This window comes from Bos mutus, chromosome 28 (assembly GCF_027580195.1).
Source record: "Bos mutus isolate GX-2022 chromosome 28, NWIPB_WYAK_1.1, whole genome shotgun sequence".
Lineage (NCBI taxonomy): Eukaryota > Metazoa > Chordata > Mammalia > Artiodactyla > Bovidae > Bos > Bos mutus.
The window spans coordinates 30635539-30658713 of NC_091644.1; the positions used below are offsets into that span (position 1 = coordinate 30635539).

General features: G+C 41.2%; 1 protein-coding gene across 8 annotated transcripts in view; it reads left to right on the top strand.

Annotated features, from left to right (window-relative positions):
- The first annotated feature begins 804 nt into the window (after window positions 1–804).
- Window positions 805–23175, top strand: part of FAM13C (family with sequence similarity 13 member C) — a 141800-nt gene continuing 119429 nt past the window's right edge. For 4 of the 8 annotated variants that reach the window (XM_014477650.2, XM_070364555.1, XM_070364560.1 and 1 more), the window contains exons 1-3: window positions 7990–8160; window positions 17280–17336; window positions 22214–22409. In XM_014477650.2, the coding sequence (XP_014333136.2) occupies window positions 8099–8160; window positions 17280–17336; window positions 22214–22409 (315 nt within the window). In that variant the 5' untranslated portion in view covers window positions 7990–8098. The other 4 variants (XM_070364556.1, XM_070364559.1, XM_070364558.1 and 1 more) reach the window with 4 other exon arrangements.

Consider the following 23175-nt stretch of genomic DNA (forward strand, 5'->3'; position numbering starts at 1 on the left):
TTCAGCTATGTCATTTTATCTCCATTAAAAGCCATGAGGTAAGTCGTTATTACCTCCGGTTCTACAGTTGAGAAAACTGAGGCATGGAGTGGTTGTCCGAGTGCAAACTTCTAGTAACTGGTGGGTCTTGAATCCTGGCAACCCTAGAAATTTCTTTCTTGACCACTATTTATTGCTTTGTCTTTTGTATATAGCCAAGTCAATATAATAGAATTAACTTATTTTCAATTATAATAAAGACTGTTGTTATTTAGTCTGAAGTTCAGATGTTGATTCTAAGAGCACTGATAGAAAAAGTAAAGCATTGAAACTTCTGTCATGTCAATAAACAAATTCAAATCCAGCATCTTCATTTTCCCTTTATTCTACTTATATTGTACAAAATAGGGTGGTACATGCAGTGCACACTATATGTCATATATGTGTACATACTACGTAATTACTCTAAAGCATGACAGGGACTATGTCTAGCTTGTCCATAGCTATGAAATAGTGACGATCATGTAGCATCATTTGTTGACTCATTCATTTGTTCAGTTAATAATAATACTGGTTAATATATTTTGCATTTTTTCCCTGACATCCTTAGGAAATTCTTCCTCAGAATTCTTAGGTCAACATGATGTTAATAGGTAATGTATTTAACAAAAAACAGGTTAGTCTTCATTAAGGCTGAGAAATGTTGGTTGAGAAACAACAAAATGCTTTCCTGCCCAATATGCATTGTGAAGTTATACATCCTTTTCAAAAACTTATTTTTGATCGTATAACTGTGTTTTTTTTCTTTCCTTAGACCATCTGGGAGACTAGAATTCCACTGAGGACATTTTGAGAAACACTCATCTAGAACTCCAGGACTCTAGGCTTTCTGCTTCTCTGTTTAAACTCACCTTGAACTACTATATTTTTAATCAGTTAGTGTCTCCAAAATAACCAGTGTAGTATGAATAGTCATCAATATTTTCTTACTTCAAGTTGAATAATACAAAATATCAAAACAAAGCCTCAGATACTATAAACATAACCTTTAAACCTGATTTAAAATGCAGATAAATAATGTGAGAAGAATTGGTTAAAAATAAAAATGGATGATTTTTTTACATGCTTCCAAAAACAAGTATCAGAGATGGCGATGGCACCCCACTCCAGTACTCTTACCTGGAAAATCCCATGGACGGAGGAGCCTGGTAGGCTGCAGTCCATGGGGTCATGAAGAGTCGGACACGACTGAGCGACTTCACTTTCACTTTTCACTTTCATGCATTGGAGAAGGAAATGGCAACCCACTCTAGTGTTCTTGCCTGGAGAATCCCAGGGAAGGGGAGCCTGGTGGGCTGCCGTCTATGGGGTCGCACAGAGTTGGACACGACTGAAGTGACTTAGCAGCAGCAGCAAAAACAAGTATTTTTTTTTCTTCGACTTTTTTTAAACCATAATCAACTATATCATCAAATTCTTTCATTGAGTGAGAGTACTACCTAAAATCTAATTTTAGTTCATACTATTCATGGAACTGCTGAAAATTCTTATTTCTTTTCCATAGACATTATTGAATACTTACATGCGTTTTATACAGTTGATATTTCATGTTGGTTTCAAAGAGCCCACGTTATTTCATATACTTGGTCAAGTTCTTTTCAAAGTTGAAGGCAGTATATTTTTCCATTCCAGTGGATCACTAAGGATACTTAAATGAGAAAAATAGGATCTTTGTCTGCATTAGAATATTTGGAGTCAGCCCCATAGACAATAAGATTTCTGAAAACTGGCAACCTTTGAACTTTTAGAGCCAATAATCCTGAATATAAACTTACCTGTATCAGTCTCAATAAGACAGAAAGAATAAGCTTTGTTTTCTGATGGCTAAATAATGCATACATATATATAGTGAAGAGGCCATGGCTGACACTCCTGAACGTAACTCATAAGAGGCTTAGGAATGTATACATACTGTATATTAAATCATTCAAGTGATAAATATTTCTAAACTTATTTTAGTTCATAAATTTCAGATCTAAGACCTCATTTTAATGTGCTTCCGTTTATTGTTCTTTGCAGATACTAATGGTGGTGGGTTTTTTTTTTTTTTTTTAACAATTTGAAGGTTTCTGGCAACCCTGTGTCAAGCCTTTTGTTGAGGATTCTTGTGTCTTGTGTCTATGTTCATCAGTGATATTGGCCTGTAATTTTCTCTTTTTTTGTGATATCTTTGTCTGGTTTTGGTATCAGGGTGATGGTGGCCTTGTAAAATGAGCTTGGGAGTATTCCTTCCTCTGCAATTCACTGAAGGCATTTCAGAAGGATAGGTGTTACCTCTTCTCAAATGTTTGATACAATTTGCCTGTGAAGGCAATTGGTCCTGGACTTCTGTTTGTTGGAAGCTTTTCAATCACAGTTTCAATTTCAGTACTTGTGATTGATCGGTTGACATTTTCTATTTCTCCCTGGTTCCATCTTAGAAGGTTGTTTCCCTCGCTCAGAATCTGTGCATTTCTTCTAGGCTGTCCATGTTATTGGTGTATGATTGCTTGTAGTGGTCTCTTGCTAAGTCACTTCAGTCGTGTCCAACTCTGCGCGACCCCATAGACGGCAGCCCACCAGGCTCCCCCGTCCCTGGGATTCTCCAGGCAAGAACAGTGGAGTGGGTTGCTATTTCCTTCTCCAATGCATGAAAGTGAAAAGTGAAAGTGAAGTTGCTCAGTCGCGTCCAACCCTCAGTGACCCCATGGACTGCAGCCTACCAGGCTCCTCTGTCCATGGGATTTTCCAGGCAAGAGTACTGGAGTGGGGTGCCATTGCCTTCTCTGTAGTGGTCTCTTACGATCCTTTATATTTCTGTGGTGTCAGTTGTAATTTCTTTTTCATTTCTAAATGTATTGGTCCTCTTCCTTTTTTTCTTGATGGGTCTGGCTAAAAGCTTATCAGTTTTTTATATCTTCTAAAAAGAACAAGCTTTTATTTTCTTTGATCTCTGCTATTGTTTTCTTTGTCTCTAGTTCATTTATTTCTGCTCTGATCTTTATGATTCAGGTAAGTGTTTGGCACTATTTTTCAAATAGCATTGGCTCATCTTATGTCTCTGTGTCATATTTTGATACTTCTTATAATATATCAAACTTTTTCATTATTATTATATTTGTTATGGTGATCTGTGATTAGTGCTCTTGGATGTTACTATTATAATTGTTTTGGGGATACCACAAACCATGTCCATATAAGATAATGACCTTAAGTGATAAATGGTCTCTGTGTTCTGACTGCTCCACCAATTGACCATTCCCTGTCTCTCTTTCCTTAGGCCTCCCTATTCCCTGAGGCACAAAGATACTGAAATCAGTCCAATTAACAACTCTACAGTTGTCTCTAAGTATTCAAGTGAGAGGAAGAATTGCACATCTCTTCCTAAGCATCTAAAACTAGAAATGATTAAACTTAGAAGAGGAAGGCACATGAAAGCTAGGGCTCTTGTGCCACACGTTCAAGTTGTAAATACAAAGAAAATGTTCTTGAAGGAAATTGAAACACAGCATCCATTCTGCAGCCCATGGATCAAGGAGTAATTTAAACTTTCAAGTCTTACTGTCTAAGAAATACATTTTGTAAGGCTGTAACTGCCCTAGGTTATAATTCCTCTAACATCTCTGGGCAGAGTAAATTGAAAACCTTCTGGAAAGAATTCACCATTCTAGATACCATTAAGAACATTTGTGGTTCATGAAAAGAGGTCAAAATATCAACATTAATAGCTGTTTAGAAGAAGTTGGTTTTGACCCTCATGGATGACTTTGAGGGGTGAAAGACTTCTGGGGAGGAAGTAACTGAAGATGTCATGGAAATAGCAAGAGAAATAGAATTAGAAGTGGAGCTTGAAGATGTGACTGAAATGCTGCAGTTTCATGAAACAGCGTCAACGAATGAGTTGCTTCTTGTGGATAATACAGTGATTTCTTGAGATAAAATCTACTCCTGGCAAAGATTTGCTGTGAGGATTATTGAAAAGACAGCAAAAGATTTAGAACACTATACAAACTTGGTTCATAAGGCAATGACAGGATTTGAAAGAACTGAAGTTCTACCGTGAAAAGAATGGTATCAAACAGTGTTTTGTGCTCCAGAGAAATCACTCATGAATGGAAGCGTAAACTGACGGACTGATGTGACTTCATTGTCTTATTTTAAGAAATGACCACAGTCACTCCAGCCTTCAGATAACTACCACCCTGACCAGTAAGCAGTCATCAGTACTGAGGCAAGAACCTCCCTCCACCAGCCAAAAAGATTACAGGTTGCTAAAAGTTCAGATGAGGTTAGTATTTTTTAGCAATAAAATATTTTTATATTAAGATATATACTTTTTTTCAGACATAATGCTATTGTTTACTTAATGGACTAATAGTGTAGTGTAAACACAACTTTTATATATACTGGGAAACCAAAAAATTCCTGTGATGAGCTTTGTTGCAACATTTGCTTTATTGTGATGGTCTGGAACAAAACCTGAAGTATTTCCAAGGAATAACCTGTATTAGGCTTTTATTCAGTTACTTTTCAAAATATTTTGGGGATAAGAAAAATCCTCGCAAAGGACATTAATGAAACCTGTTGTTCTTTGAAAACTCAATTTCGATTGTTCAGAGTACATCTTTGAAAGTTAAAGATACGACTTTCATACAAATATAGGCACATCAGATCAGATCATATCAGTCGCTCAGTCATGTCTGACTCTTTGCAACCCCATGAATCGCAGCACGCCAGGCCTCCCTGTCCATCACAAACTCCCGGAGTTCACTGAGATTCACGTCCATTGAGTCAGCGATGCCATCCAGCCATCTCATCCTTTGTCGCCCCCTTCTCCTCCTGCCCCCAATCCCTCCCAGCATCAGGGTCTTTTCCAATGAGTCAACTCTTGGCATGAGGTGGCCAAAGTACTGGAGTTTCAGCTTTAGCATCATTCCTTCCAAAGAAATCCCAGGGCTGATCTCCTTCAGAATGGACTGGTTGGATCTCCTTGCAGTCCAAGGGACTCTCAAGAGTCTTCTCCAACACCACAGTTCAAAAGCCTCAATTCTTCGGTGCTCAGCCTTCTTCACAGTCCAACTCTCACATCCATACATGACCACAGGAAAAACCATAGCCTTGACTAGACGAAGCTTTGTTGGCAAAGTCATGTCTCTGCTTTTGAATATGCTATCTAGGTTGGTCATAACTTTCCTTCCAAGGAGTAAGCGTCTTTTAATTTCATGGCTGCAGTCAACATCTGTAGTAATTTTGGAGCCCAGAAAAATAAAGTCTGACACTGTTTCCACTGTTTCCCCATCTATTTCCCATGAAGTGGTGGGACCGGATGCCATGATCTTCGTTTTCTGAATGTTGAGCTTTAAGCCAACTTTTTCACTCTCCACTTTCACTTTCATCAAGAGGCTTTTGAGTTCCTCTTCACTTTCTGCCATAAGGGTGGTGTCATCTGCATATCTGAGGTTATTGATATTTCTCCTGGCAATCTTGATTCCAGCTTGTGTTTCTTCTAGTCCAGCGTTTCTCATGATGTACTCTGCGTATAAGTTAAATAAACAGGGTGACAATATACAGTCTTGACGAACTCCTTTTCCTATTTGGAACCAGTCTGTTGTTCCATGTCCAGTTCTAACTGTTGTTTCCTGACCTGCATACAGGTTTCTCAAGAGGCAGGTCAGGTGATCTGGTATTGCCATCTCTTTCAGAATTTTCCACAGTTTATTGTGATCCACACAGTCAAAGGCTTTGGCATAGTCAATAAAGCAGAAATTGATGTTTTTCTGGAACTCTCTTGCTTTTTCTATGATCCAGCGGATGTTGGCAATTTGATCTCTGGTTCCTCTGCCTTTTCTAAAACCAGCTTGAACATCAGGAAGTTTACAGTTCACGTATTGCTGAAGCCTGGCTTGGAGAATTTTGAGCATTACTTTACTAGCATGTGAGATGAGTGCAATTGTGCGGTAGTTTGAGCATTCTTTGGCATTGCCTTCCTTTGGGATTGGAATGAAAACTGACCTTTTCCAGTCCTGTGGCCACTGCTGAGTTTTCCAAATTTGCTGGCATATTGAGTGCAGCACTTTCACAGCATCATCTTTCAGGATTTGGAATAGCTCAACTGGAATTCCATCACCTCCACTAGCTTTGTTCGTAGTGATGCTTTCTAAGGCCCACTTGACTTCACATTCCAGGATGTCTGGCTCTAGGTGAGTGATCACACCATTGTGATTATCTGGGTCGTGAAGATCTTTTTTGTACAGTTCTTCTGTATATTCTTGCCATCTCTTCTTAATATCTTCTGCTTCTGTTAGGTCCATACCATTTCTGTCCTTTATCAAGCTCATCTTTGCATGAAATGTTCCTTTGGTATCTCTGATTTTCTTGAAGAGATCCATACCAGAGATCTATTAACTTATTAATGAGGATATCTATAAGATGATGGAGAAGGAAATGGCAACCCACTCCAGTATTCTTGCCTGGAGAATCCCCATGGACTGAGGAGCCTGGCAGGCTGCAGTCCATGGGGTCACAAAGAGCCGGACACGACTGAGCGACTAAACACACACAGACACATAAGATGATGATGCTCATGGTTCCAAGAGTGTTTTGAGGATCTGAATATGTACAAGCATTTAGAAAGAATGTTATTAATGTTATAAGACTGTTAGGTTTATATAGGTTTAGGTTAGGTTGCATATAGGTTTATATGCAACATAAATGCATAATGCAATAAAACCATAAATGCTGAGGTTTTCTTCTGGACAGATTGGACAAAATGTGCAGTGCCAGCACATAGCTCTGTAGTGTTAGAATCTAACCAAGAGTGACTAGCAAGTCAAACACAGCTCATTTTTGTAGAGAATCAAGCAGTCCTTGGGTGGACCTGTGAAGCACTGTCTTGGTGTGACACTGAAAGATTTTGCTCTTTCCCCTTATTACCAAGGTTTGAATAATTTTTCTAATAATCTGAAAATTAAATTTTGATTTTTTGTTGTTGTTTAACTCATCGTCTTATATAATTTAGACTAAAAACCACCATCTCAGTGGCTTCAGAGAGTGAAGAGATTAAAAGAAGGGGATGAGGATCCTCTCAATTCAAAATAAGCATCTTTCCCAGGTGACTGTTCACTCCATATCAAGGTCAACCAGGCAGGAGAAATTAACAATGAAAAGAGAACAGGACAGACATCTCCTGGGGAATGAGGCAAGTGGGAGGCTGACAGCCTTCCCTTCCCCCAGTAGGGGTGCCTTTATTTAAAGTGGGTAGCACAGGTGGATTCGATCCCTCATCTTTTGTAAAGCTGGTTGGGAGTGAAGCTTGGGCCAGCTGCTCTGAGCAGAGCAAACCCCACCCCGCGCACGTTCCCCCCAGTCACCAGCTAATGCCTGGAATAAATTCTCCCCTCTCCTTGCTTTGGTTCATTCAGAGCTTTGAGGTCCTGGGCTGGGCGCTTCCTCGTGGGGTCTGAAATAACGGGAGTGCAGACTGACTGGTGTAATGCTACGAGCCCTCTTTCAGGGCTCTTTTTCTTCCTGGGCAATAAACATAGACACCAAAAACAGCAGTTACGATCCCCTCCCCCTCTGGTTCCCTTCCAGCTTTTTCTGAACGATCTGTGCATCTCTGCAAGCCTCCATCCCTAGAGGGGGTAGCTCTTGTAAAACTGGTAGGAGACGTCTGGAAGAAAGCAAGTCCCCCGGGGATTTCAGCACCTGGGTAGAAACAGTCGGGCTTTCCAGGGGGTGGCCGGCACGGGAGGCCTGGATTAAAGGCGGCGCTGGGCTGGCGAGATTGAGGTCCCCGAGTACCGCTCCAGGTGCTCCTCGCGGGGGTCCCGGGTGCGGCTGGCTGCCGCGCCCCGCCCAGCTCTGTCCCCGCAGCCTCGCGGGCTGCCGGGCTTTGTGGTTCGCCCGTGCGGCTGGGCCCCTGCTGGGGGTGTCGTTACGAGCATGTGCAGACAGCAGCCCAAGGTAGAGAGAGCGTGCCGGGCGAGCCCTGAGACTTGCCTTGCAATGCCATGTTTGTGTGTGTGCTCTAACTCCCGGAGAGCAACCAGGGAGACGGCTCCCCGGCTGGACTTGGCTGATGTTTTCTTGTTTCTGTTTCAGCCTTCAGGATAATTCCTTCAGCAGCACCGCTGTAACAGAGTAAGTGATTCTTGTCAATACAATAAGATTTGCATGCCTTTCTCAGGAAGCAACTAACGTGAAGGTATCCTCCCCCGTCCCCAGCTGCTCTGGGTACTAGATGCATTGTCTCCTGTAATCTGGGGCCATGAAGACTGGGAGACGTGGGGGCTGTTGGGGCCCAGAAATCTTTACAGGTTGAAACCAGCCTTTTAGCAACTATGGGAGAGCTATGAAAGCAAACTGATGGCTTACGGGAGCACAGTGCTCCCAGATTTGTGTTCTTGGAGTTCAGATTTTTGAAAAATAAATCTCGTTGACATGTCAGCAAGGAAGCTTTGTTGTGTTTTGCCAACACTGGTGTCTGTTTTCATGAGCACGCTGTGTACATTTACAGCAAGTAGGAGATGGATGTGAAATGACTCGAGTTGAATTCCAGCATGTGATAAATAGGCTAAACTTAGCCTCACCCTCTCCTTTGTACAGACTTTTAAGACAGTAAACTTTTCTTGCATGCCCTTTGTCAATTTTGTCTTCTGCCCTCAGAGATCTGGCTATCGTAGGACTGTGTTATCTACTCCTATGGCTAAAGCTTTTGATTGGGACAACTAATACCATTCAAATGTGGAATGAAGGAGTGTAAATATTTCACTCAAGACCAGCATGCATGGTATTTTTTATTAGATATTTAGAGTTTATGCTTTTAATTCTTGCCATCCTTTCCTTAGTGTTTTTCTAATACTGTATTATATGTATATGTTAAAAATTAATAGGTAGTGTATTATGCTAATACTATATGTAACTGATATGTAATTTACATGTATACATATATGTATGAAATATCTGTGCTTTATTTAGCATTCTTTCTCTAGGCTAACTCACGGTGTTTACTTCTGGGACTTTATGATAGAAGTTACTCTAAATAGTTTTTCAGGAAAAAGAGGTGTGTATGGTTATATGCTCAACTACATTAAAAAATGCTGCAAGTTTGATACAGAAGTCCCAGTAGCTTGGGAACTATTTGCTAAAGTTCCCTAACAGGCAAATAAATGATGTGAGGTTCAAGTCACTGTATCAATGACTTGATAGTGGAGGACTACAGGGCTTCCCAGGCCCTCTTGATTTTTACATTCTTTTGTTTCTCAGGATGCTACTGTCTTAGAGTTGAGCTTTGGGCTGTCTTAAGTGGAGTTACTTAAAAAAAGAAAAAGATCCAGGGTTGATTTTAGAAGATCCAGTATAAAACACTCATTGAAACCTTCATCCTGTTAATGAACTTGCTTGGTAACAGTACTATAACTTTGCTTTTCTAAAAGCCTTAGAGTGGGGAGAGGTGCAGGCCAGAGATGAGGCTGTGACTCGCAGGTTTGGGTACACGGGTATTGCTTTCTTCCTTTCACTATGCATACGGCACCACATGCTTCCTGGGCCTGACTCTCAGGACCTGGTGTGGCTGAATCCCCAAAGTCAGCCACAGGTATAGCAGCTTCAAAATGGAGTTCCTTAGTTTTAGATTTCACATGGACATTGTTTTAAAAATGGTTTCAGTTAAATGCTGGGGAAAGTCTGGTACCTTGTCTTTGGACAGTCCCCAAGGAGTTCTGATTGCATAAGACCTTGTTGTTGTTTTCAGAGAAGTGACAGAGATTTATTTTAAAAGGCACTGAGTGACAATTGGGATGCCATCTGGCTAATCTAAAAATCTGAGGGGCATATTTGAAGCATACCAAGCCTTCATAGGTGTAACAGTCCAGTCTAGGGCCATTTATAACTAGTCATTGTCTAATATAGTATTTTCTCCTCCCCTCAGTTTTCCTTGGTTCTTTAGGCATGACCCCAAAGCCAGCAGGACCAGAATGTGCTATACTGAGACAGAGAAGTAGCAGGTGACTCATTAATGTTCTGGTCTTGGCGTACAGCACTTGCCCATATTCTGTGTTTTGGATAAAAGAAAACATCGCCTTTCTCCTATCTCCACCCTACTTCTACTTACTCCTACCCACCCACACATACTTATCTTTTCTACTGCCTGAAATTCTACCTAGAGATTTTTTTTTTTTTTTGGATGAAGAACTCTGGTGGTGACCCTTATTAAAATGGAAATTTAAGAAGTCTGTGTCCCTGGGAGGTAGATTCAAATTGTCATTAATATTTTAATATAAATTATGTTATCAGGTAGTCTAACCTAACAGGGTTCTGCTTGGCCAGCTGGGGGTCTTTTAAGGGTCAAAGGGAGTGGAATTGGGAGGGACTCAAGGACACATTTTATTCTCTTCTTAATTTTTCCCATGCCTTGCCTGTCCCTGTCTGTGCAAATGTGGCCCAATTCAGTTTCTTTTTCCTACCCAGATTCTTCCAAGATCAGAATGGCCTTGGCCTTGTGTTCTCTATCTGTGTACCCTCTCATATGTTATTTTTCCGCGGTCATTTCCTCTGTTGCCCTGGCTAACTTGTTACTTGAAATGAAGCATACCCAGCAATGAATTCTGCGGCAAATTAGTTATCATCCAAAGCAGTAATTCTCAAAACGAAGGACTGTCAGTATCATTTGGGGAAGGGGTTAGGGGCTTGTGAAAAATCCAGAGTTCCCAGGCTTTATTCTCAAGTGGAAACCTAGAGATGGGTGATCGTGTTGGAGTCAGCCAAATGCTGGTCTGGGTTTTGTAAACCTTTAGGTCAGCATTGAACATTTCAGAAGCATACTAGTTATATGGGGGGAAAGCAATCTAGTTTGAAAACTCACATTCCTTGGCCCTACCCTCAGAGAGTCGATTTAGTTGGGCTAGCAGTGAGGATGAAGCTGGAACTTGCTATATTTTTCCATTTTTTTAAATTAATTTGTTTCAAAAATTGAAGTATAGTTGATTTACACTATTGTGTTAATTTCCGCGTACAGCGAAGTGACTCGGTTACACAAGCATATACATTCTTTTTTATATTCTTTTCTATTATGGTTGATCCCAGGAAATTGAATATAGCGCAGCTTGCCATCTTACTCAGACACTCCAGGTGGTGCCAACGCAAATGGTTCTGGGGGCACACTTTGAGAAATCCCACAGGATTGCAGGCTGTACCTCTGCGACTGTGCCTTCAAGGAACACGGTACTGTAGGGAATGACAGTCCCCTTTTGAGTACAGCAACATTTTATCTCATCACCAGTCTGAGACCTCTGTACTTATTTACCCCAAATCAAAAAAGAGACTTATGGGTATTTCTTTCTCCACCATTATTCTAAAAAACAAGTCTTTCTCCCGCTCTGGGAACATAGACTGAAGAGACTATTCGGTGGGCTTAGTGTGGAGCAGAAGCACCGTAGGTGTCACTGCTTGATGCTTTGGAGTCCTGGGAAATCCCTTAGCCGCTGGGTGAAGGTAATGCTTACCTCACACCATTGTCAGGCTTAATTGAGATCATATGAAAGAGAAGATGATGCAAAGTACCTTTTAACTTTTTCTTGTTTGTGGTTGATAGAGGAAGCAAAAGTCCAAGTAGAGAGATAACTAACTACCTCGAGCACTTCACAAGAAAATGATGGCAAGGACAAATTATTCATGTATTATCTGGGCAACCACAAATTAAAAACTCTTGGACTTAGAATCTAGTTGATGAGAACCTCAAAGGAAATCATTTGATAGAGGTTTCTTTACATTTTTACTGTGAACAGCACTAAGAAAAACATTTTATATTGTAGTCCAGCACACACATACATACATGATTTATTTGAACAAGTTTTGTTGAAATAACACTTCAGTTCAGTTCAGTTCAGTCGCTCAGTCGTGTCCGACTCTTTGCAACCCCATGAATCGCAGCACGCCAGGCCTCCCTGTCCATCACCAACTCCCGGAGTTCACGCAGACTCACATCCATCGAGTCAGTGATGCCATCCAGCCATCTCATCCTCTGTCGTCCCCTTCTCCTCCTGCCCCCAATCCCTCCCAGCATCAGAGTCTTTTCCAATGAGTCAACTCTTCGCATGAGGTGGCCAAAGTATACTGGAGTTTCAGCTTTAGCATCATTCCTTCCAAAGAAATCCCAGGGCTGATCTCCTTCAGAATAACACTTAGCCCTCACTATACTGACATTTTTTTTTTTTTCTATTCTGTTTCTCTACCAATAATAAAAACAAAATACTGATAGCTGCTGTCTAATTTCAGGACCCTGTAATTATTAATCCCGTATAATAGGTCACAATTTATAGTTTGAAAAATATTGTACCAGAAGATGGTCAGTTTAATATTTACGAAGATCATTAAAGAGATTGGTCTTTAAATTCTTTGATCAGAATAATGTGTAGGAAGAGAATCTCATGCCCAGGACCAATTGGGCACTTGATCTGAGTTGATTTTTTTTTCCCCCAGAGTCAGGATATCTGGGTATGGGTTCCCACTGTGAAATCTAGTTTTATAATCCAGCCAGTATTGTGCATTTGCAGGGGGCTCTGGGGCAAGGACTCAGTAGAACAATCAGAAAGAAGACGTTAATTAAATAGAACTTGATGACCTTCGCAGAAGCAATGGAAAACCCAATTGAACTTAAAGAATTTGTGTATGTGTGGTCTGGAAGCCATAGAAAGATCTGTCTCATTGCCATATCTGCAAGCTAGAAATTGTGTTTTCTTGGGCGATGGCTGGAGTTGTTCCGTAGTCCTTAAAATCTAATTAGCTAATTAGGTCTAGCCTCCTACTTCAGAAAGCATCTGCAACTTTGTATGTTCTGCTGCTGTTTCCATTTTTAACTAATTGTGCTTTGAGAAGAAAGATTAATAGGGGGATGAAAAAAAAAGTTCTTGCCAAATTCTTAAACAATAGGTATTGTTGAGCTCGAAGGTTGAACCTCTGTTTGAACCCTAGTTCTTTGGAAGCAACAATTCTAGATTTTTCTTCTTCATTAATTTTTCTACTTAGCTAGGTTGCTTTTATTGGGAAACATTTTAATTCACATTACAAAGTTCAGATGATCTATTAAAGCAGATGCATCAAATAGTGGAGAACAAGACAGCATTTAGGAATTATTGTTTTCCATGAGATGGAAAGAGTGGGTTATTGAGACTTCAAAAATTAAAAAAAAAAGGAAAAGTAAGGAGATTGATCCGAGGTTGCCAGAGTGGTTCATTTGCATGCTCTGGGTACATCCATGTCCCTCAGTGCTTGGTCTCCTTTTTATTTATATGTTTGCCTAGTTGTCCACTTTGGGGGGAAAGCTAATCAGATATCATGAACAGGCTCAGAGGTTAATAGGGAAATGCTCTATAGGCCATACATTTTATCATTCATACTCAATTGTCAGACAGACATTGTACACGTGCTTTAAGCAGTACACTTAAAGTCAGCAGTGCTAAACATCATGAGCAGCTACATTTGCTGACAACTTATTGGAGAATTTATGATTAGAAATAAAGCAGTTACTTTCCATTAGAAGTCTCTGTTACTAAAATCAGTCAAATATTCTAGAAGAACTTTTTCTTTTTTGACAGAAAACCCAACTTTGTATCAGTTTACTGTCAGTAACAAAATTCATTTACCTAGTTAAAGTCAGTCTAATCTTAATCCTGACAGCATACACCTTTTGTTTTTCAAAATTCCTTTTTCACAAACTTTTTGTCACTTTCTAGATCCAGACAAATTTGTGCTTTATTTCTTCATTACAGAAATAAACAACCATAGGAAAAAATTATTATCACCATTTTTCCTCAACAAAAATATCTCCATTCTTTATACATTCTCTTTGTTGACAGCATATATCCTACTTGCTTTACATATCAAAATGTTTCACTTATCATTTTTACGTATGAGGACTTACCAAGAGTCCTCAACAGCAGTTACAATTTTTAACCCTTGAAAGTTTTAGCAAAACCAAGAAACAAGTGGTTGAAATGTTACATCAGCATTTTCTGATTGCAAACTTAAGAACATTCTTCATAACTTCAAAAAAAACATACATTTTTTAATAGCATAATTTTTCTTCAGTAGTACAACACATATGTTTAATAAACCCAAACATCTTTAGTTTCCCTCTTGGTCTTACAAGAATACAAAAGTAGGTAATCAGTTTATGGAGCATAGCCAGAATAGCCAAATTATACATTCAGTTTTAAAGCCTTTTTTCCCCTTTGTATAGTTAACCCAAGGCTGAAGATCCAGGCAAAGTGGACTGTGTTTGTGTTTCAAGGACACGATAAATGTCACTCAGACTTTTTCTCAGGCGTGTTTTTGTTTTCTCAGGATCTGAAAAAAAGTGTTTTATCAAGTTAGTTTTCCTTAACTGCATATGCAGAAAGAACCAGTTTTGTGAATTTCAGGGCTTTCATCTTAATCAATCTTCTTCAGATTCTGAAGAATACTGTAGCCATATATTGTCCAAAAAAATCATCTTTCTTTTTTAGTCATAAATTCACAACTAAAATTTTTCTTAATGAATTGAACCTGAATTTCCCATTTTGTATAAGGAAACAAGAATACCAATCAACACAAGTGGAATATACACTCACACACCAAACAACAGATCCATCATAAACTTCTCTGAAGGTGACCAGTACAGAGTCCCGAACAAACACTTTGTGGAGTCCCAAAACAAATGGTCCTCAATGGTAGTCAGATGTCAGAACCAATTGGCAAAATGCCTAGATGACACTCGGTGCTCACAAACGGTCCTCAACATCAGACATATGTCAGAACCAACTGGCAAAATGCCCAAATAGCACCTCATGTCCCAAACAGTTCTCAACATCAGGCACACATCAGAACCAACTGGCAAGAATGTCCAAATAGTACTAGTGCTCACAGACAGTCCTCGCAGCAGTCAGAACCACGTGGCAAGCACTCACGAATGGGAATGTTGCCTGTGTGCACACTGGTGGACTTACCTGGTTTTGGAGCTCCTCAGCTCATCCCAAATGCAAGTTTCCATTCCGCCAAGAAAGGCGTAAGTGGGCAGCCAGTGCCAGTCAGGGGAGAAACAGGGAGGATCCTTAAAACAAATGGTTTCAGTTTTGGTTGTTTTAGGTACAGTTAATCTTCAGTTTGGAGAAGGCGATGGCACCCCACTCCAGTACTCTTGCCTGGAAAATCCCATGGACGGAGGAGCCTGGTAGGCTGCAGTCCATGGGGTCGCAAAGAGTCGGACACGACTGAAGCAACTTAGCAGCAGCAGCAGCAATCTTCAGTTCCGGTGTGCTCTTGTTCCCATTTCTTTGTGGTCAGTTCTCAGAATTGTGGCAGCTGAAGTCCTGGGTACAGTCTGGTCATCATGTAGTTAACTCCTCCACCTGGGGTTTTGATCTATAAGACAGATCACAGGATTTGGCTCAGAATATTACGTACAGCCCTTGAGAGAGAACTAAAGGTCCTTGCCTATGCTTAATGACTACCTTATTATTATTTAGTCTCCTTAGACTGTTTTCCTTTGTTTCAGCATTTCTCACTTCTCTGATTAAACTTATTCTTTGATTAAGGTTTTTTACAGGCACAAGGCAGGCAGAAGACATGGTGGGGGGAGGGGGAAAGGACCACATACCGTTTCATGATGACGTAGGTGTGGGATTGTGAGGTGAGCGGGAGGGAGGCTTGGTGGGGGGTATATGTATGCACACAGCTGATTCACTTAGTTGTGCAGCAGAAACTAACACAACATTATAAAGCAATTATACTAAAAAAAGAAAAGCTAGTGCTGCTCAAAGTGTGGGTTCACAAACTGTAACTAGTCTGAGATAAGAACAGTACAGAAATAGGGAGTATGCTTTTAATAACCTTTATAAGAATTTGACATTCCTGTGACATTTTTACCAAATTATTTCTCCATGGTGGATTGGAAATAGAAAACCAACTGGTCAGTCCTGAATCCCAAAAAGTTTGAGAAGCACAGCTCCAGTGCCTAAGGCAGTATTTGGAAGCAGTCAGTGCTCAGAAATGCTTGCCCACTTATTTCAGGCCCTTCCTGGTGGCTCAGACAGTAAAGAATCCACCTGCAAAGCAGGACACTTGGGATTGATCCCTGAGTCAGGAAGATTCCCTGGAGAAGGTAATGGCCACCCACTCCAGAATTCTTGCCTGGAGGAAGGCGCCTGGCAGGCTACAGTCCCTGGGGTCACAAAGAGTCGAACATGATTGAGCGACTAGGCACACACACTTATTTCAGGGAACAGACTTGCCGAAGGATCCAGGTTAGTGATTTGATTCAAATATTTATGAAGTATCTACTCTGGGGTAGCATTGTGGGCACTGTGGCAGGATATCTAGAAAAAGACACGATGGTTGTTTCTTTTCATGGAATTAACAACTGATTAAAAAGATCTCAGAGGTACAAAGAAGCTACATAACAGCACTAGGTAAGAACTAGATGGTGACTAAAACCTCTGAATGAAAAGTAAGCATTTATGTACTAAGGTTAAAGTGGGAACATGGCATGTGGATGAACTCGGCAAGGAAAGTTCACAGAGCTTGTAAGGCTTGAGCAGTGAAGGCTGAGTAGGAGTTGAAGATAGAAAAAGCATTCCAGGTTGGAGCAGGGTGGGGTGAGGTTGGGTGGGATGGGGTAGGGAAGGCTGAGAACAGGAACAAAGACTCCCTCATACACTGGGGTGAGACTGCGGTCCTCCTTAAGATGCCCTTAGGCAGTGTAGAGCTCCGGAGATTTTTCAGTATGGAAAAGCCAAGAATTTTTCATAAGGTTATTTCATAAGTTTTGTGAAAAGGAAGGAGGTCAGGAAAGTCTGGAGGCCAGTGGAGCAAGCCAGATGGCAGCTGGTATGGTTTGGGACTGCCGGAGGCAGAAGAAATGCCAGGAGGCATGTAGCTGCGTCCCTTTTGAGCCAACAACAGCCTACCAGTCTTGGTGTCAGATGTTCCCTCAAGGGCTGTGAACACTTAGGTTGGTTGCTAGGGTCTTGTTAGTTGAGGTGATACAAAGCACTGGATGAAAAAGGAGTGTTACCTCTGGTTCTAAGCATTTAAGCTCACGTGATATGACAACATTGGTATCATTACCTGGTAGACATCTGAGGAATTGACACTGGTTTGGGTGAGAGTGGTAAAGATTGTTCCTTTCTTTAGTTTCCTGTGCTAATCTTCAAATAATTCTAGAATATTGCTTCTCTGCTTCAGCAGACCCTTGGATCTGATGTGGTTTTATTTTCTCTCTTCAGGTGTGACGAAGACGCAGTCTCTCTGCATGAAGATCAGACTGATTGCTCCAGTCTCAGGTAGGACCCACCATTGCCTGGTTCTTAATTATGAAGGACAGAAGCCATCTGGTCTGGTGTCTTAACTCTCTTTGAATTCTAATGATTTGTTCTCATGTCCTATTTCTTCTAATAGATTATCAGCTCTTGAAGGAAGTTTTGTTCGCTTTTGGATACCCCCTTAGCACTCAGGACAGTATCTTTTCTATGGAGAATGCTCAGTAAATGCCTATTGAATTAAACATTGATTAGTGCATTTAAATGTTCCCATCATAGACTTTAAGGAAGAGGTTCTAGAATTATTCACCAAACATGGCGGTCTTGGTCATCAGGGAGTTCATTGTATGATGGCAAAATCTTAACGTTAACCATTTCTCTTCCAAGTTTGCTGTGTTCAAGCACTTTCACATACATTTTATTATTTAATCTTAACAGCCAAAAGGAAGCTGTTGTTTCCTTCCTCATCCGAGGTGGAAAAACCGAGACTCAGAGGGATTATAGCTCATCCAGAATTAACACAGCTGTGATGAGGCAGATTTTGGACTCTGGTATATGTGACACAAAAGTCCACTTGTTGGATAAGAAATAGTTGTTGAAGGCCTTTGTTTCATACTTTTTTGTGCGCATCAGAAACCAGTGGAGACAGATATGGGATGTAGTAATACAAATCAGTCTCTGCTCCCAAGGGTTCAGTGCACTGGAGGAGATAGACAAGAATGTAGATGATGATGCAACAGTGCATTAAGTGCTATTTTTCTACAGGGAAACAGAAGACTCACTTAGAAGGACCAAATAGCCCGGTGAGGTTTCTGGGATGGATTCCTGAAGAAAATTACATGTGGCACGTGACTCCTTTTTTTTTTTTTGGTGGAATATAAGGCCCAAAACTATGATGCTACCAAGCAGAGGGAACAAATTACTGGCTAGCCAACAGAGAGCAGAGAGAATTCAAGTTGAAGCAAGCAGTTCAGGATGGCAGGAACCCTGAGAGCTGAGGAGGCCAGGAGTGGTAAGAAATAAAGTTCCAGAGATAAACAAAAACCTGATTACAAAAGTTTTAAGTACCCTGCAAAGGAGTTTGGAATTTATCCTGGAGGCATTGGAAAGACTAAAAATAGCCTTCAGTTTTTTTCTGCACAAACAGCTACTCACCTAAGGCCCCGTGTGAGAGTAACAATAGCCCCCATTTATTGGATTGTGGTCTGGAGCCAACTTTCTTTGGTAGGCATTTCACAGAGACTGTACTCCTGTACTGGAGATGCATAGTGTCTTATGGATGAAGGGCACAGAGGTGAGGTGGTGTGGCTCAGGATGCATTTCTAACGAGTGGGAGAATCTTTTGGACTCTTGTTCTTTTTAGAACACCATGTTCATTCTCAGTTATGGCTGATTGCAATAAGAAGTGACATAAATTACATTACCTGTACTCTGTTTTGGGGATTCTGAGGAACCAGTAATAGGTTAGAAGTGTATTCATAAAGATGACTTTTGTATTTATGTTTTACATTTGTATAATAAGAGAAGGTGCTTCCCCCTGCCCCCCACATTCCTTGTTCTTCAAGTCAAGAACGACCTTTACGTCTTTTGGGTGCCTTGAAAATATGACATAAAAACAAAATTCAGGTTTTATTTTAGAAAGCAGACTATCAAAACAGTCATTTTAAATTTGAAAAGTCACTTTTTTCTTATTCTTGAGTGTTCTAGAATTCTCCTTGAATGAGGAACATTTCAGTTCAGCTCAGTTGTGTCCAACTCTTTGCAACCCCATGGATTGCAGCATGCCAGGCTTCCCTGTGCATCACTAACTCCTGGAGCTTGCTCAAACTCATGTCCATCCAGTTGGTGATGCCATCCAACCATCTCATCCTCTGTCATCCCCTTCTCCTCCTGCCTTCAATCTTTCCCAGCATCAGGGTCTTTTCCAATGAGTCGGTTCTTTGCATCAGGTGGCCAAAGTATTGGAATTTCAGCTTCAGCATCAGTCCTTCTAATGAATATTCAGGGCTGATTTCCTTTAGAATGGACTGGTTGGATCTCCTTGCAGTCCAAGGGACTCGCAAGAGTCTTCTCCAACACCACAGTTCAAAAGCATCAATTCTTCTGTGCTCAGCTTTCTTTTTAGTCCAACTCTCACATCCATACATGACTATGGAAAAACCATAGCTTTGACTAGACAGACCTTTGTTGGCAAAGTAATGTCTCTGCTTTTTAATATGCTGTCTAGGTTGGTTATAGGTTTTCTTCCAGGGAGCAAGCTTCTTTTAATTTCAAGGTTGCAGTCACCATCTGCAGTGATTTTGGAGTCCCCCAAAATAAAGTCTGCCACTGTTACCACTGTTTCCCCATCTATTTGCCATGAAGTGATGGGACTGGATGCCATGATCTTAGTTTTCTGAATGTTGAGTTTTAAGCCAACTTTTTCACTCTCCTCTTTCACTTTCCTTAAGAGGCTCTTTAGTTCTTCACTTTCTGCCATAAGGGTGGTGTTATCTGCATATCTGAGGTTATTGATATTTCTCCTGGTGATCTTGATTCCAGTTTGTGCTTCATCCAGCCCAGTATTTCTCATGATGTACTCTGCATATAAGTTAAATAAGCAGCATAACAATATACAGCCTTGATGTGCTCCTTTCCCAATTTGGAACTAGTTTGTTGTTCCATATACAATTCTAACAGTTGCTTCTTGACCTGCATGCATTATTTCTCAGGAGGCAGGTCAGGTGGTCTGGTATTCCCATCTCTTTAAGAAACATTTAGGTTATGGTAAAAGCTGCTCTTCCTTCTTTTGTTGCTTACCCAAGAACATAGAGTATGTAGATGTGTAGTATTTGTCTCTAGGGAGAGACAGGTATTTCAAATGAACTAGAGACATTTATTTCAAATTCATAGTTTGATACTGGTTTCCAAACCTATTATTGACTTATAATTTTTTTTAATTGTAAATGATCTCAAGGGAAAATAGTAACCAGTGTTACTGGCAGGAGTTGCAAAGAGTTGGACACAATTGAACTGACCTAACATGAAGAATTATTTCACCTGTTGGATTTTCCTTTACCTTTTCCTTTACCTTTCCTTTACTAAGTTTGTCCTGAAGCTTAAGTTTAACTCTTTCACATAATTTTATTTCCACATCTTGCCCAACTGCATGCACCCTGGCCATGTTCCAGACCTCCCACCCCCATGTTTTCTTTGCTCTTCTCCCAGGGACTAGCTGGACAGCTCATCCTGCTGGTAGCATTTTATTTAGTTTAATATTTTATTTGTAAAAAGACATCCTGAGCAGAGGGCATAGAAATCTTTCATTTGCTGGTCTTTTCTCTTGGCTTTTCTCTTGGCTCAACATATTCTTGAGCCATGAGGAAACACTTCCATGAGGTGAGGAAACACTCATGGAAGTGTTTCCTAGCTGACCTTGCCAAAATCTCTTTTTATGGCTATTTCTGGTCAGTGAACAAGAGGGGAAAACACCCCCAGGGGGAAGTGGCCAGTCCTACAGAATCACATGACCCATAACAAATGGCTGCCAGTGGGTTCAGGACAATGAACCCAAATAAAGCAGGAGTCCCCAAAACCTCTGGGCCACAGATTGGGTTCCTGGCCTGTTAGGAACCCAGGCCACACAGCAGGAGGTGAGTGAGCAAGCGTGAAGCTTCGTCTGCTGCTCAGTTCCCTAGCTCTCCATTGCTCACAGCACTGCGTGAGCCATCCCCCTACCTTGTCCATGGAAAAATGGTTTTCCACAAAACTGGTTCCTGGTGCCAAAAAGATTGGGGACTGCCGATGTAAGGGGAATGCTCCATTTGGCTGTGGTAGTTGCTGAATTCTAAAATACATCTAGATTTAAGAGGGACAAATGACTTAATAGTGTTATTACATCACTGTGTTTGAGGAAATTGAAATGGCGGGATGATGTTGTATTGAATTTGATTGATGGCTGAACATGAAGAGTGCTCTCCTAGTACTGAGTATGTGCAGGTAATGCCAGCCCAGTCAGTCTTCTCCAGCCATTCCACACCAACAGAACCAAGACACTGGGGTCTTTGGCTTTGCCTCGAAAGTGTTGTTTAAATAGGTGGCTTGGTTGGGTGAAATTTGGCCCTTGTCTTATATTCTATTGAGGTTGTATGTATCTTATTAAAATAGATTCTAGTTAAACTTTTTTAGAATTTATCTTTAATGAACGAATTAATCAGGCAGCATCGGGTCTTAGTTGTGGCGTGTGGGATCTTCCACTGTGGCGCACAGGCTCTCCTGTTGTGGTGTGTGGGCCCCAACTGCCTGGCCTCAGTGGTTGCAGCTCAGAGCTTGGTTGCTCTGCCACATATGGGGTCCTAGTTCTCTGACGAGAAATCAGACCTGTGTCCCCTGCCCTGCAAGGTGGACTCTCAACCACTGGACCACCAGGGAAGCCCCTCTAGTTAAACTTTTAAATGCCTCTGAAAGTTGTAAGGAGATGATTGAAGACTTGCCAGTGAGGAGCAAACATCAACACCCTGAGCCAAGGACTCATGTGTGAGAGACTGAGGGCCCACTTCAGGTCTGAGTGAATTAGCCCTTCAGTTTGGCACCTTATTTAATCACAGAGGTTTAGAGTCTTAATCTATAAAGTTGGGGTGATCATAGCTAACCGGGATATCTCACATTATTATTGTGAAAGAAAAATATGACATATGTGAAACCATATTGAAGTGAAAAAGGGAAGCAAATACAATACTAGCAAAGACTGGAAGGGAGTGTGGCGTGTTCTAGAAAGTGACGTTCAGCCCCTCTGAAACAGTCTACACTAGAAAGTTTGCTGAGTACCATGTAAATGAACAGCAGTGGGTATCGCCAGCCTCTTTCCCAGGGCGGGTTATTAGACTCTTCGGTGCTTTCTAACCGAGTCTTTCCTATTCTAGAGATGAAGACAATAAAGAGAATTACCCCGACGCCAGGCCTCCGCTAGAGGAGCCCGCGCCGCCGCCCATTGAGCCGCAGCATGTAGAGCAGCCCCCACGGCTGGACGTGCTGCGCCCCACCATGGGCAACTTCAAGTCGCGGAAACCCAAGTCCATCTTCAAGGCGGAGAACGGGAGAAGCCACGGAGAAAGTCAGGTAGCAGCCTCCACCTTCTCGGGCACCTTTGCCCGGCCGGGTGTGTCTCTGGCGAGAGCACGGTTGTAGTGAAGGTCTGAGCGCGTTCTTTTGTAGGCAGTGATTAGCTTGACTTGTCATTGGGCACCAGCGACCTGGGCCGCATGCATGCTCCCCTTCCGTGGGTATTAATAGTGCTCTGTGCTGGGCAGTCTGCTCATTGAGCGCCCTTTCAAACTGCTACTCTTAAATGCTGGACTTTGATTGAGAGGAGCTGCTGCTGTCTTTGCCAGGGAGAGTGGAAGAGGATCTCCAGTGATCTTCACTTACCCAGGACAGGAAACAATGGCCCCAAACTTGGAGACTCTTCTCAGCAGATCAAAAGTCCCAGGGTTATCTAGAGCCATTCTTCTTAGGCTGCAGTTTAGTGGCTTTGGAAAAACACTCAAGCAATGTATGTGGCTGTTTTAATATGTGTGGAGAATCTGGTTCTTTGAGGTCAGCAAATATTTACATTTATGAATGAAGCATCTGTCCAACTTGATTCAAGTAATTCATTTTATCTACATACACATATTTGTTTATTTAGTTCATTTTTCTAGTTGTAAAGGGAGGTAGCAAAAAAAATATGATTTTTAAAACTCTTAAAACCTCTCAAATAACTTATTCTCTCTTATAAAAAGAGATGAATATAACCCATTTTAATCTTACTGGGAGGTTAGTGGGCCCAGCCTTAAGATTGTACTTGTAATGCGCCTAACACAGTTTTGGAGACATAAGTGCTTCA